At 35.6% G+C, this 13,861-nt stretch overlaps 2 protein-coding genes across 2 annotated transcripts in view; one reads left to right on the forward strand and one right to left on the reverse strand.

Annotated features, from left to right (window-relative positions):
• Window positions 1-2,426: 2,426 nt before the first annotated feature.
• On the reverse strand, window positions 2,427-12,245 carry LOC110442092 (mitochondrial tRNA-specific 2-thiouridylase 1-like). The gene is made up of 8 exons (XM_021485529.1): window positions 12,039-12,245; window positions 9,438-9,603; window positions 8,621-8,805; window positions 7,695-7,867; window positions 7,495-7,548; window positions 6,765-6,831; window positions 4,012-4,112; window positions 2,427-3,047 (listed from the first exon to the last, which is right to left on the reverse strand). The coding sequence occupies exons 1-8, from the start codon at window positions 12,121-12,123 to the stop codon at window positions 2,703-2,705; spliced, it is 1,176 nt and encodes a 391-aa protein (XP_021341204.1). The 5' UTR covers window positions 12,124-12,245; the 3' UTR covers window positions 2,427-2,702.
• Window positions 12,246-12,372: 127 nt separating this feature from the next.
• Window positions 12,373-13,861, forward strand: part of LOC110442084 (myotubularin-related protein 14-like) — a 25,484-nt gene continuing 23,995 nt past the window's right edge. Inside the window, exon 1 of the mRNA XM_021485518.1 lies at window positions 12,373-12,569. Within this exon, the coding sequence (XP_021341193.1) occupies window positions 12,462-12,569 (108 nt within the window). The 5' untranslated portion in view covers window positions 12,373-12,461. The remainder of the gene's footprint in view (window positions 12,570-13,861) is intronic.

Here is a 13,861-nt window from a genome sequence, read left to right on the forward strand (position 1 = left end):
TATTTACATTTATATACAATTAATAACATTTGTATGAGCAATCATAACAGAAAATAGCAGAAAACGTCAGAACTGCGTTGAGTATCACATTCAAAATGGCTCGCAGTCTTGTTGTCAAGCGTGACATCATAAGAATATGGCGCTAATTATTACGCTTCTGATTCCCGCTCGTTTTACTGCATCACATTTTTCATGTTTTATGCTTTAAAAATGTAATAAATAGAAAATTTAATGGTGTCTTCAGTAATAACAAATATATTTCACTTGTGTGGCTAATATTTTCAAAATATTAGTCACACTCATAAAATATATTTGTTATTACTGATAACACCATTAAATATCCTCTATTTATCTTTAAAATGACATATCACTAACTGTAAGTTAATTATGTCATCAGTACGGGCAGCTTTTAAATTTAAGTAGTCAAAGTTTTCAAAAAGATGTCTCAGCTTCTCACCATAAGTTCTCAGATTGATAATTTTTGATATTTTTACCAGCAAAATATATAACAAAATGCCCAGAGGGCCTGTATTGCTCACCTGGATATCTAAGCAATCATGGCAAAATATTCTCCAAATGAGATCCAAGGGAATATGCCAGACCCCAAGGCCAATCCTTGGAGCATATCTGCATTAGATTTTTCATGCCAAGCAATTTTATGTATGGTTATGGGGTGGGGATCTCAACTGTTTCCAAGCTGTGACTCAGAAACTAGGTCCCTAGGGTTGTGGCCAGACCCCAGGACCAATTCTAATATCATGACTGCATTTGTCTCTTTTTGCTCAGCATTTGTATATATAGTTTTGGGGTGGGGATCTCAACCGTTTAAAAGTTATGACCCAGGGGTCAAGTCTGCAAGGGTGGGGCAGACCCTGGGGTCAATTCTAATATCACGACAGCATTCGTCTCTTTATACCCAACAATTGTATATATAGTTTTAGGGTGGGGATCTAAACCGTTTCCAAGTTACGACCCAAGGGTTACGTCTGCAAGGGTGGGGCAGACCCCAAGGTCATCCTGGAAGCATATGTGCATTCATCTATTTATACTCAGCAATTGTATATATGGTTAAAGGGTGGGGATCTCAACTGTTTCCAAGCTGTGACTAAGAAACTAGGTCCCGAGGGGTTCGGTCAGATACCAGGGTCTATTCTAATATCATGACTACAATCGTCTCTTTATGCCCAGCATTTGCATATAGAGTTTTGGGGTGGGGATCTCAACCGTTTCAAAGTTATGACCCAGGGACTATGTCTCCAAGGATGGGGCCAGACCCTAGGGCCATCCTAGAAGCAAATGTGCATTCTTCTCTTTATACCCAACAATTGTATATATGGTTATATGGTGGGGATCTCAACCATTTCCAAGTAATAAACCTTTTTTGGCCCCACCCCCTAGCCAGGGGGGGTCAGCCCCAACATTTATACAATTTTGAATCCCTGCCTCCCATGAATGCTTCCGACCAAATATGATCGATATCCATGGCATACATGTAGTTCTACAGAAGAAGTCATTTATAGCAAAATAGCCAAATTGCCCCCTTTTTGCCCCATCCCTCAGCTCCCTGGAGGGTCAGCTTTGCCATTTGTACAATTCCCACCACCTAGAGATGCTTCCAGTCAAATATGGTTGATATCCATCTCTTAGCTCCAGAGAAGAAGTCGCTTAAAGCAATATAGCCAAAAAACACTTTTGGCCCCGCCCCTCAGCCCCCTGGGGGGTCAGCCCCACCATTTGTACAATTTTGATTCCCTATCTCCCAAGATGCTTTAGAACAAATATGATCAATATCCAGTGTATAGTTCTACAGAAGTAGTTTGTAGCAATATAGCCAAAATGACCCCTTTTGGCCCCGCCTCTCAGCCCCCTGGGCGGTCAGCCCAACAATTTGTTCAATTTTTAATCTCCACTACCTAGGGATGGTTCCAGTCAAATATGGTTGATATCCATCTCTTAGTTCAAGAGAAGAAGTTGCTTAAAGCAATATAGCCAAATTGCCCCCTTTTGGCCCCGCCCCTCAGCCCCCTGTACAATTGTACAATTTTAGGGATGCTTCCAGTCAAATTTAGTTGAATTCCAATCAGTGGTTAAGAAGAAGAAGTCGTTTAAAGAAATTGTTGACGTACGGACGACGGACGCCATGGCATAAGCTCACCTTGGTGAGCTAACAAAGACAAATTGCAATCATGATGACCTTTAAACTTGTTACTTATGATTAACAAAAAATAAACATTTATGATCCATATTAATGGCATTAAATATAGGAAGAAAAAAAAAGGGCCATTAAATTGTTTTTCCTTCAGGAACGTGTACTATTTGTTCATCGAGATTAAATGGCTATTAATATGAAAATAAATTATTCAGTCATTTATTCGATAAATAAAATTTCGTCTAGGGGATTATAGACATTTAAATAAGATATTCTTTCATTTATTCTTAATGAACAGCATTTATTATTGGCAATTACATAAAACAATTTGTAAATGAAGGGAAAGCATTCACAGTTGTATATGATTAAACGGGAAATTTATATATAATGAAAAATTAACCACCAAAAAAACAGTGGTACCGTCTCTAAGCTTAGAGACATTATTTTGCTGCTATAGATTACAATATCATGATCCAAATACATGAGAAAATGTAAAACCAAACTGATTGTTAAAATATCATTTATATTGAATAAACATTCACATCTAAAAATATCACGTAAAAGGTATTCTTAGATCTACTCTATCTCGCTTCTCTTGGTGATACAGCGAGGGTCCTGATCTGTGTGTCCGAGCACATCCTATACACTCCTCCCCATTGTAGAACACAAAGAACTGGCCTGGCGTGAATGCCCGCATTGGTTCAGGCGTGCATATTGTGAGAGTATCGTCCGGATTTAATGAAAGTGTACATTTTGAAACAGGATGAACATGCTGATACTTGAAGAGTACATCTACTGGTTGATACTGGGACAGTCCCTCAGGTGGACCACAAATCCAGTATGGTTTTTGGGTGACGGCTGATTGACAAAACAGGGCCGGGTGATTGGTGCCCTCTACCTACAAATCAAAATTCCATTTTCAAATTACACAGCACAATATATCTTTTAAAAACATTCCGAAATGTATCAAGATATATTTGACGTGCAAATTATGGCAGAAACAAAAGTACCAAAGCCTTATTTCTGTTTTAGAAAAGAGATAAAGACTAATTCAGAAATCTATTGTAAGGAGTTGGGTAAAGCTTTAACATTGTAAATTCCTTAAAGATTTGGGACACAGCAGTCAACAGTTTCAAATAGGGGTGTCACAATTCGCCAGAAATAGGGGTGTCACAATCCGCCACAAACAGGGGTGTCCCGATTCGCCACAAATAGGGGTGTCACAATTCGCCACAAATAGGGGTATCACGATTCGCCACAAAAGGGGTGTCACGATACGCCACAAATAGGGGTGTCACGATTTGCCACAAATAGGGGTATCACGATTCGCCACAAATAGGAGTGTCACGATTTGCCACAAATAGGGGTGTCACGATACGCCACAAATAGGGGTGTCACGATACGCCACAAATAGGGGTGTCACAATACGCCACAAATAGGGGTGTCACGATACGCCACAAATAGGGATGTCACGATTCGCCACAAATAGGGGTGTCACAATCCGCCACAAATAGGGGTGTCACGATTCGCCACAAATAGGGGTGTCACGATTCGCCAAGAGTGTATTACGATATATTGTAATACAGAATGAATATATTGCGATATGTATCCCGATATATTGTCATAGGAAGGATGTGCTCAATTTTATAATTAGTTGTTGTCAGAATGTTATCAAACTTAATCATATATATAATATGAATAACATAGATTTAAGATTTTTGTCAAAACAACCATCGATTAAAAAAATGAACTTTTGAAAGCCTGCTTTATGCTTATTGGCATATCAGTTAGAATTTGTAGCAAAGTAAAAACACCAAGCAGATACATCAAAATATTGCGATACAGCAATAAGACAAACATACCACCATGATGTTATTAGATGCCGAGTCTTTTGAGGCCACATATGTTTTCATGTTTCTGGAACCGATATTAATTCTTTGTCCTATCGTCCACTTGTGGAGACCTGAAACAGATAATATCAGCTTTAACAGTTAAAGAAACATTGTAGTTTGTATCCGGTAAACGTCAGTGCTATTCTGAACAAGTTATATCTATACTTTCACATGGGGCATGAATTTATGAAATTGTACATCAATAGCAGTGTATGCCTTCCAATATCAAGCTAGTGTTGATCACTGCTTACAAAGTGAAACAGAAAGCAGGCAAATCCAATCAGTACTGTACAATTCAATTTGGTATTTTCATTAAGCAAGAATGACAATTGATCCTCAATGAGTGATTTAGGACATGAAATAGACCAGACAAAAACTGAGAGTGCAAAAATATTTCCTGGTCACACAATCTCCTAAACAGGAATGAGATGCTATATAATATCATATGAGTATTTATGAGCATGCAAAATCCAGGAACACAGGACATCACATAACTGCAAGGTAAATACCCTGAGCTACTCTCATCACCGAACTCCATTAAAAATAGTGACATAGATTTTCTATTTTCTATAGTTTCACAGATCAGAAGGGAAAGAAACTGGTCTACATATATGTATATTTATAAATGTTAATATAAAATCAGAAGGCATAACAAAACAGCATTCACATACAAACTAAAATGTGCATATAGTAGACTTAACACAAGTCTAACACATACATGCAATGTAAGTATTCCTTAGTATATGTTATTAAAATGAGATATTAATAAACATTAAGATACTAGAAATGTCGGCATAAGGGTTCATAAAACTGTCAAAGTATAAATGTTGCCACACTCCGGCAAAAAATTCCTGGATAATTCAGGTCCAAACTGACTGCAGTAAGCAGGCAACCTATAAAAAATGTTATTTTGATTCTTGATACAGAACATGGAATTGTACAATTCATAATTCATGGGCAAATTAATCTTTTCAAAAATAGGGAATCAAACTTCGTTCTACAGCTAGCATAACAGCCTACAGTGCCAATTTCTGATTGAGAAATGAAAACCCTGCTTAAAACAAGGATATTGTCAGTGACTGAACCATTATTTCCAAGAATAAGCTAATATTTCAGACTGTCCAGCAAACTGAGCAAGGTTAATGTTTTTCCTAATCACAATGAAAATAGATATTTCAATTGTTTCATTTCTGTATTTTTTTCTTTTTATGGTTAAGCATGCTCCTTGTACCAATACTTTTTTTAGCCAGTGTTTGTATATTGCTAAAATGAATTGATGTATGCCGATATGCGCACATGTGTGTGTCATGTGTGATCAGATAATTCAAAGAAAACAAGCAACAAAATACACATTTTACGTAGTTTCTTCTTGGTTTTAAATATCATTTTACATTAATTGAAAAATATTCATATTTAAATAAAATTAAAAAAATCAGAGATTGATTTTCGGAGCATGAACATCGTTTTTTCTCCAGATTTTTTGGGTGCGCAAAATATTCGAGCAGAAGCTTTTTTTCCGATTTTCAACCTCAAAAAGTACCTGCGCAAATTACACAGGTGCGCAAATTACATGGGTTTTTACGGTATATATATGTAAACAAATTGGAAAAAAATCTTGTCTTTTTTTAACCATGAATAACCAGAAATAAAATTTCCACATTTCACAAGATTCAAAACATCTTACAATGAAAAATATCTTGGTGTTTATAGGCTATTTTATAAACAAATATTTTTTTCCAATGGCTGCAACCTTATAGACGCACTTCAGTTTAACTTTTTCCAATTTTTGTTTCATTTCATTGTTTGTAGGTTTTATAATAAACATTTAAAACTGAGCTGAGTTACTATTTACATCAGTGCTATGAGTTTGTGCAATGGAGATGTATCTAGTAGCGCTTTAACAAAGAAATTTAATGCCTGCAATAAGCTCCATATGTGCCAGGCCATAACTATGGAAAACACCTCACATTTAAAAGTCATCCAGTCATGCTGCACTAATGAAGGGGCTCCATGACAGATATATCATGAAAATGCTTCTTATCTGACAGTTAATGTAACTAGAAAATGTCTGTAAGACATAAATGCCCCGCTGCCATGTGAAATTAGTTTCAGTGTTCTATAAAAAGTTACAACCACTTTGATCTTGATACCCTGAAACATGCACACACACAAGGTGTACTACACTTTAAGTTGATTTCAATATTCATATGTTTTTTTTGTATGGTATTGCCATCTCCATAACATACTGAATGAAGTTGCTAAGTGTTTAAATTGAATCAGTAGATGATTTTCTATATATAGCAACAGTGACCTTGGCCTTGACCTTGGAACCCTGAAACACAACAATGTCCAAAGTATACTCATACTTGACCTTTGCATAAAGTTTGACCAAAATCTATCAAAGAATGAAGTTGCTAAGTGTTTACATTGAATCGGAACGGGACGGGAAGGGAGGGACATGGTTAACACTATATGCCCCCCCCATTTTATGGCCGTGGGCATAACAAAGCATGGTGGGATAACGAGCCAACACCTCAAAAGAAACAATAAAAACTTGATATAATGCCACTTGTTTCATTTGCCACTTCGTTTACAACCAATGTATTTTAATTTCCCTTTTTCCTGTTTACTTAAGATTTTTTTTATACAACCCCTTCATAATGCCAAAGCTTCTCCAGACAAACAAGTATTTTACTGTATTTATGATTTAACATTGATATTACCATCATGTTCTCCTATTATCTCCTCTGTTTCAAGATCCACAAAGTACCCAACCTTTGGTTCAATGTACTGAAAATAAGATGTACCGGGTACATTAAAGCAAAGTCAATGGCATCATATTAAACCTCATCAACTGAATAGTTTTAAAACAATTTGGTAAACCATTATGCAGATTGTTGGATTACTTGAATGTTTATAAGCATGATGAGAACTCTTCAAAGACATAAAAGTTTAAACTTACAAAATGAATTTCAGAAAATATTTTTAGGATCCCTGTCCCAATGCGCTGGTTTTTTCCTATATACAGTTACCTCCCCTTAACTTCAAATATTTCAAATTAAAGTCCTGCAACGTTAAATGTTCTTTTCAGAAAGCTTTAACAAAGCTGTGGTCAAGCCAAAAAAAACATTTTCCAATACTTAGTTACAGTTTTTGGCAGTGGTGCTGGGATCTTTATGTACAAACAGCATGTTTTCACCAAGAACAGGTGATGATATCCGTGTTTGCAATTTTTGAAAAGAACCAAAATTTTGGAAACTGTTCACAGAAAAGAAAAAGAAAAAAGAACAAAACAGTACATATATGGAAACTTGAATCGTATGCTGGACCATTTTTTGAGGGGTGGGGATGGGTAGGTTGTGTATGAGAGAGCAGCATAGAATTTGAGCAAGCCAGCACAATGTTTAGATTTAAAACCATTACTATGGAAAAACTTTAATTTTGCATACTCACATTTTCAATGAATTTTGAGAAATTTGTTTTTCCGATGTAACATAAACCCATACTCTGCAAAAGCAAGAAAAATGTTATCAATATACTGAAATGTTTCATTCATATTGCTTAAATGGAGGAAAAGAAGGTAAAAGGATAAATTTGAAAAAAATTCACCTCTTCCTCTACAGATACAATAGTAACATGAAAAATATTATTACTTCTTTTTTTTTTGCTATTCTCTCCAATCCTGATTCTATTGCAATCTTCTTCACATCTTTTTTCAACATACTCCCCACAGGGAATATAGTCCTTTCCAGAGTCTTCTGAGGAATCTGAGCCAAGAAAAATGTCTGGTCCTTTACAGGGTCCAGCCCTCGCAGTAACTTGACACCTGCAAATGTATTTTAAAATGAAAATCCTATTTAACAGAAAAATTATTAGCGTTGGGAATCATTTGAAAACAAACAAACTCTTGACTCTTTGATCATCTTAGAAGATGACCAACAGTCTACAGCAGTTTTGATGAGTTTTCTTCTCTGCATCCATGCATACATCAAGACCAACATTAAAGAAAACTAGACACTTCTAACAATTATTAGCAATCATCCTTAAGAAACTTGTAATATATCCATCAGCATATAGGTAATATTTTCTCTTGTACTTAACAGGTGTGTCTCCCGTTTTGTTACAGCTTGTTACACCCTAGCAGGGGATATATATAACCTCATACAGAATATATAGCATGCGTCAAATTGTGACAGAACAAAGTAACAAAAAGAAAATGGTAGTTTCAATAGTGGTGACTGAAACAAAAAGATGGGATAAAAAAACTATCCTCTACCCTAAAGGTGTAGCAGAGAATTCTCCTACCCACTGAGAGATTATTTGGTTGTTTTACCCTCAACAGCACTTCTGGTTAGACAAACAGATAATTCACCTCTTGGGTTCGAAAATGTTCTATATCACAGCCTCAAGGTACATAGGGGAAAATTCTATTAATTTATGATTGTAACATTTGATTGCCAACTTTTTAGTCCTTAAGTCCCGACAGGCATTAATATGTAATAGGTTAAATACGATACCTGCCTTTAGTCCTTAAGTCCCGACAGGCATTTATATGTAATAGGTTAAATACGATACCTGCCTTTGGATAAGTCTGCATTCTCCATATCATGTTCTATACTTGTCCTGGCATAGTGACCAGTGGCTATGGCGTCTGCATTAAATTCATTTCTAGCCGTGTCGAAGAATTCACCAAACTTAATGTAGCGGTTACAGTAGATGTCAGGGACTGAACTCAAACCATTCTTATGATCTTCCAGAAATTGGCTGCAAATAGACCATGAATTATGAAAATATCTTCAATTTTCTTTCTCCAAAATTACATTTTTTTTTTGAAAATCTGGACAGAGGTATGAAATGAAGAAATAAATACAATGTAAATTAGGAAAATAAATAATTTAATTTATTAATATATCTTTCAGTAAAATTATTTTGAAATTATGAACAGGAGAGTATATATAAGAGCCAACATCAGTCCAAATTTGTATGGGTTGTTCTGTTGTGTGCTGCACTTGTGCATGGATACCAAAGGTATGCAAAGTGATCAATGAAATAGTAAATATAATAAAGGGAAGAATCTATCACAATTTGATCAAGCCTCACCAGCAAGTGGTACTTATTTCTGGTGACGCTTGATCAGCAGGCTGTGACAAATTCTAAGTCCTTTTCATCTTTTGAATTGCTACATTCCTTTGTTATTTCGTTAAATTTAATGTACATGCACACAGTACATATTAAGCAAGTTAATGATACTGCTTGAATTTTAAATAATTTTCAGTAAATGAAAGTAAAATCTGAGTCAGGTCAGCAATTTCCACTTATGAAGATTATAACACAGCCATCATAAGATGCATGACTAAATTCGGTGTTTGATTTGCACTAATAACTACACTGTATACCTGAAAACCTCATTCCAATATTCTTTGACAAAGCTGACGTTATGTAATGGCAGGTTGAGATGTTCACAAATGAATTGGGCATCCTCAAAATCTTTATCTGCTTGGCATTCACCCTTTTCATTTAACTTGTCCCAATTTGTCATAAAAAGGCCAATCACTTCATATCCTAGATAATACAGGAAAAATCCAATTATCAACAAAATTATTTTTCTTAATATATCAAAAAGAAGCATATTTGTATACAAGGTAAAAAGAATGACACAGACTAATATCTGAAATTTTGCATACAATTACTTTGACCCAAGTTTTATTTTTACTGCAACTGCACTATAGTACTACACATCTTGACAAAACTCAAACAAAATATGATTGGTAACATTAAGAATGCGGTTTAATTGTCTTTTATTTTTACTATTATTCTTTTTAGATACAGCTTTGATTTGTTTTATTTTCGCTATATTAGCGTGTATTCTGTCAATTTTTAGCTTTTGCTACATTAGCATATATGTAAATTAGACAATTTGTCTTTTAATTAAAACCATAATGGGTTAAGCACGGAATATATTTCGTGCTTCTGTGATAATTTTATTGTAATTGTATTGAACGACCGTTTAAATTATGAAATAACTGTGATATGAATTGCTGTTTTAGTAGACCAACAATTATTTTATGTACATTTATTTGCTGTGATACTACTTTGTCTTTTAACTAACCAATTTTACTAACAGAGGACCCTGTGGAAGATTAGCTTTGCTAAACAGGTTTTGTATCCTCAATAAATATAGTTTATTATTATTATTATTATTATCTGTACATTTGTATGGTTCAGTGCACAAGGGTAAGACACAGACCAACCCTATTATGTGTATATAATTTAAAGGGAAATAACATTCCAAAGAAGTGATCCATATATAATTTCATTCAAATTCATTTTTCACTAAGTCAATTAATTAAGGTCATTCTTGGGGAACTATTATAAACTCAACTTAAAGACATATGGCTAGGCTTTCCTAAGGGGTAGAAGTTGATCTAGCTGTACCTTGTCCCTGTGGTTTAGTGGATAATTGGACAATGCTGACTATGTAATGCTATTGGAGCATTGTGCACTACAAGTAGAGAACTGTGACAGGCATATTAACACACATGTATCAGGGACATGATGAGGAATCCCTCAAAGAAAAATTCAAAAATATCATAAGTAAATGAATATAAAGCAATATTTTCATGGGTTACAAGCTCTACTTTGCTGTCAGAACCATAACTGTTCTACTAGTTTTCACTCACTGGGTAGCCCAAGTTTCCTCTGGTCCTGAAACCAGACTTTTAGACATTTTGACTGCCCTGGTATAACCAATGGGGGTCCAATATTTGATGTCTATTGCCCTGGTCTAACCAATGGGGTCCAATATTTGATGTATATTGCCCTTGTCTTACCAATGGTGTTCAATATTTAACATATATTGCCCTTGTCTTACCAATGGGGTCCAATATCAGACATCTATCTGTAAAAGATGTGGATTAATTAGGTTGCCTTACAAGCGTCAGATATGTAGGGAATTTCCCTTTAGCTTAGTGGTAGAGCATCAGGCTGGAGAGCCAAGGGTCCCGGGTTCGAGCCCCAGTGATGGCACTATCTTTATCACTTTTCCTCGTCCTATTACAAACTGGTGCCGTTGACCCTCCCCCTTTAAGGTAGGAGAACCCTTGGCGGGCAGTCAGTCAAAGAACCTAGGTTGGTGTTTGAAAAAAGGGGGGAATAGTGTAAAAGATGTGGATTAATTAGGATGCCTTAAAACCAGCTGTAGGGAATTCCACTTTAGCTTCGAGGTAGAGCATCAGGCTGGAGAGCCAAGGGTTGCAGGTTTGAGCCCCAGTGACGGCACTATCTTTATCACTTTTCCTCATCCTATTACATATCTGTCAAAATGTCTAAAAGTCTGGTTTCAGGGCCAGAGGAAACTCAAGCAAACTAATAAGGGTGACCTGTTTTACCAAATCTGCATAAACCACAGGAGACTGATCATGTTTTATCAATATAACTAAAATAATCTGTATCGATATATAAAACATTATACAGTGTACAGATTGTTGTAGATAAATTCATAAAAAGTCAAGACTCATGTGCAAAACCTACCACACATTTTGAATATTTTTGTTACTCGACTTTCAAATTCAATAATCCGAAATATTTGACCACCTCCTTTTAAAAGTGATTTAATTCTAGCTGCAATAACGCAGCTTCTGACCACAGGAGCCTAAAGTTCTGTCAATAATGAATAATAACAGTATAGGTGTTTGAAAATCTGACTTTAAATTGAGATAAAAATCATATAAAAAATAAGGGTTTAACATTACTATAAAAAGTACCCTTATTTTTTGATATATGATTTTTATCTGAATTTACAGTCAGAATTTCAAACACGTATGAATAACAGTAATACACAAAAATACCTTTAGGTATTTTTTGTGTATTACTGTTATTATTCATTATTGACAGAACTTCAGGCACCTGTGCTTCTGACAACAAGATAATTCATATATGTATTGCGTCTCCTCGACCTCATCAAATGTTCTTAGACCGAGTCATTGAAACAACATAACCTTTTTTCTTGAGAAGAAGTGCTGAAACAGCACTATCAACTCCGCCAGATATACCACAGACGACACGTCTGATATTTCGAAACATCTTGACCCATCAATCAGTCTCAATCAAGTGAATACATTGCTACATTATATTCCTCTCGTGACAAGTTACTTTCGTCTGCTGTCTTCTCATCATGCTTGCTTGGCAATACCGCACGCTCTTATGAAAATCCACGCTGATTGGAGGAAGTTTGAAACACCAGCCAATCAAAAACGGTATGACAAAAGATATAATTTTCTTTTCGAGTTGCCTTTGGAACTACCGCCAGAGAGATAAAAAAACACGAGAAATCTTCAAACATGGATGCCGGTCACAAATAATTTCCGTATTGAAAAGGTTTTTTCTTTTCTCTTGGGAAGGCCTGAAACGGATTTGTCAGAATGAGTGAACCATCGGATTTAGCAGACACGATAAAACCAGAAGACATACATTCTTTGCTGGAACATTGTAATAAGACGACTCACAAAGTGAAAGATGGCGACATACAGGTTGTTGTTTTTGTTGATAAAATGATCAGTTGTCTGAGTTGATCATAAGATGACATGAAAGCGAAACTGCACATTCAAACGTGCAGTTGATATTGAACAAAATGATATGGAGGTCAATTTATACCGCGGAGAGCGTGTGTTCAATTTATCTTGCACTTTAAAGAAAAATATGCTATATAGTATATAATATACCTAATAAAATGTAGTCTGTTAAACAGGCTGGGCACAACGACGTATATGGGTAATAAATTAACAATCCTGCATTAGGGTAACAGTTACCCGTTTGAGTAACAATTTTAGTACTGAACTGGGGAATTAAATAAAGACACACAAAGTTCTTTTAAACACTTGCAATTGGAACAAAACAGGGCGTTATTCCAATAAATAACACAATGAAGTACATTTGTCCACACTTTTTTTTTTATCAATTCTAGATGTCTTACTTTTTGTGAAAAGAACAAACCATATCACTGACTGTGTTCTCCATTGACTTCAGTTCGTAGTCAATGGGATTTTCCAGTGCAAATGTGACAGGTAACCATGATTTATTCTTCTGTGTGCTCTACAACACACTTAGCCTGAGTTTCCTCTGGCCCTAACACCAGATCTGGACTTAGACATTTTGACATATAGATGTCTGGTGTGGGTCCAGAGCGCACTGCTATATGAAAACGTGGAATTCTCCGACACCATTTGGTATCGGGGAGTGACTAATCAACAAAAAGATGTGGTCTGGAAATCTTCTAAACAAGAATAATATATTCCGTTTTCGGTCCGGATCAGTACGGTTTGTTGATAAGTCACCCGGCCCCACGACCTACAAAAAAATGGGTGTTTGCTCAGGTGGGAAATTTTTTATCTATTGAAAATCGAGGACTCTACTGACAGAACTTAGCAGCTGTTGGTGATAATAAAAGCTTATTTGGATCAATAAATAATCCATTTATCGATATATGTTAGATCTGTATCATGTGTTGTGTCATAATTAAGATATTTGTTGTCAGCACCTCATAACTCTCCAATACCAAACAGTGTCGGAGAATTCCACATTTCATATAGTAGTGCACCAGACATCTATATATGTCAACATGTCTAAGTCTGGTGTAATAGGGCCAGAGAAAATGGGGCTACAGCCCACTACGCAATGGGGGCTATGTATACATATACAATTTGTCATTTTCACATTTTTTTAAATTTTTATATGTTAAAATAATGATGCCCTATTTTGGTCATACTGTGTAAAAGAACTTTGTGTGTTTTTAATTCACTTTATTCCCCAGTAGCGGATCCTG

The sequence above is a fragment of the Mizuhopecten yessoensis genome, unplaced genomic scaffold, assembly GCF_002113885.1.
Source record: "Mizuhopecten yessoensis strain PY_sf001 unplaced genomic scaffold, ASM211388v2 scaffold716205, whole genome shotgun sequence".
NCBI lineage: Eukaryota > Metazoa > Mollusca > Bivalvia > Pectinida > Pectinidae > Mizuhopecten > Mizuhopecten yessoensis.

What these genes read in the sequence shown, in the direction of transcription:
- LOC110442092 (XM_021485529.1), bottom strand. Translation starts at nt 12,123, where the DNA reads ATGTTTCGAAATATCAGACGTGTCGTCTGTGGTATATCTGGCGGAGTT. An exon ending in GAATGCAGACTTATCCAAAG is followed by an intron (nt 7,868 to 8,620) that starts GCAGGTATCGTA and finishes ATACATTTGCAG; the next exon opens with GTGTCAAGTTACTGCGAGGG. An exon ending in TCTCAAAATTCATTGAAAAT is followed by an intron (nt 6,832 to 7,494) that starts GTGAGTATGCAA and finishes TCTTATTTTCAG; the next exon opens with TACATTGAACCAAAGGTTGG.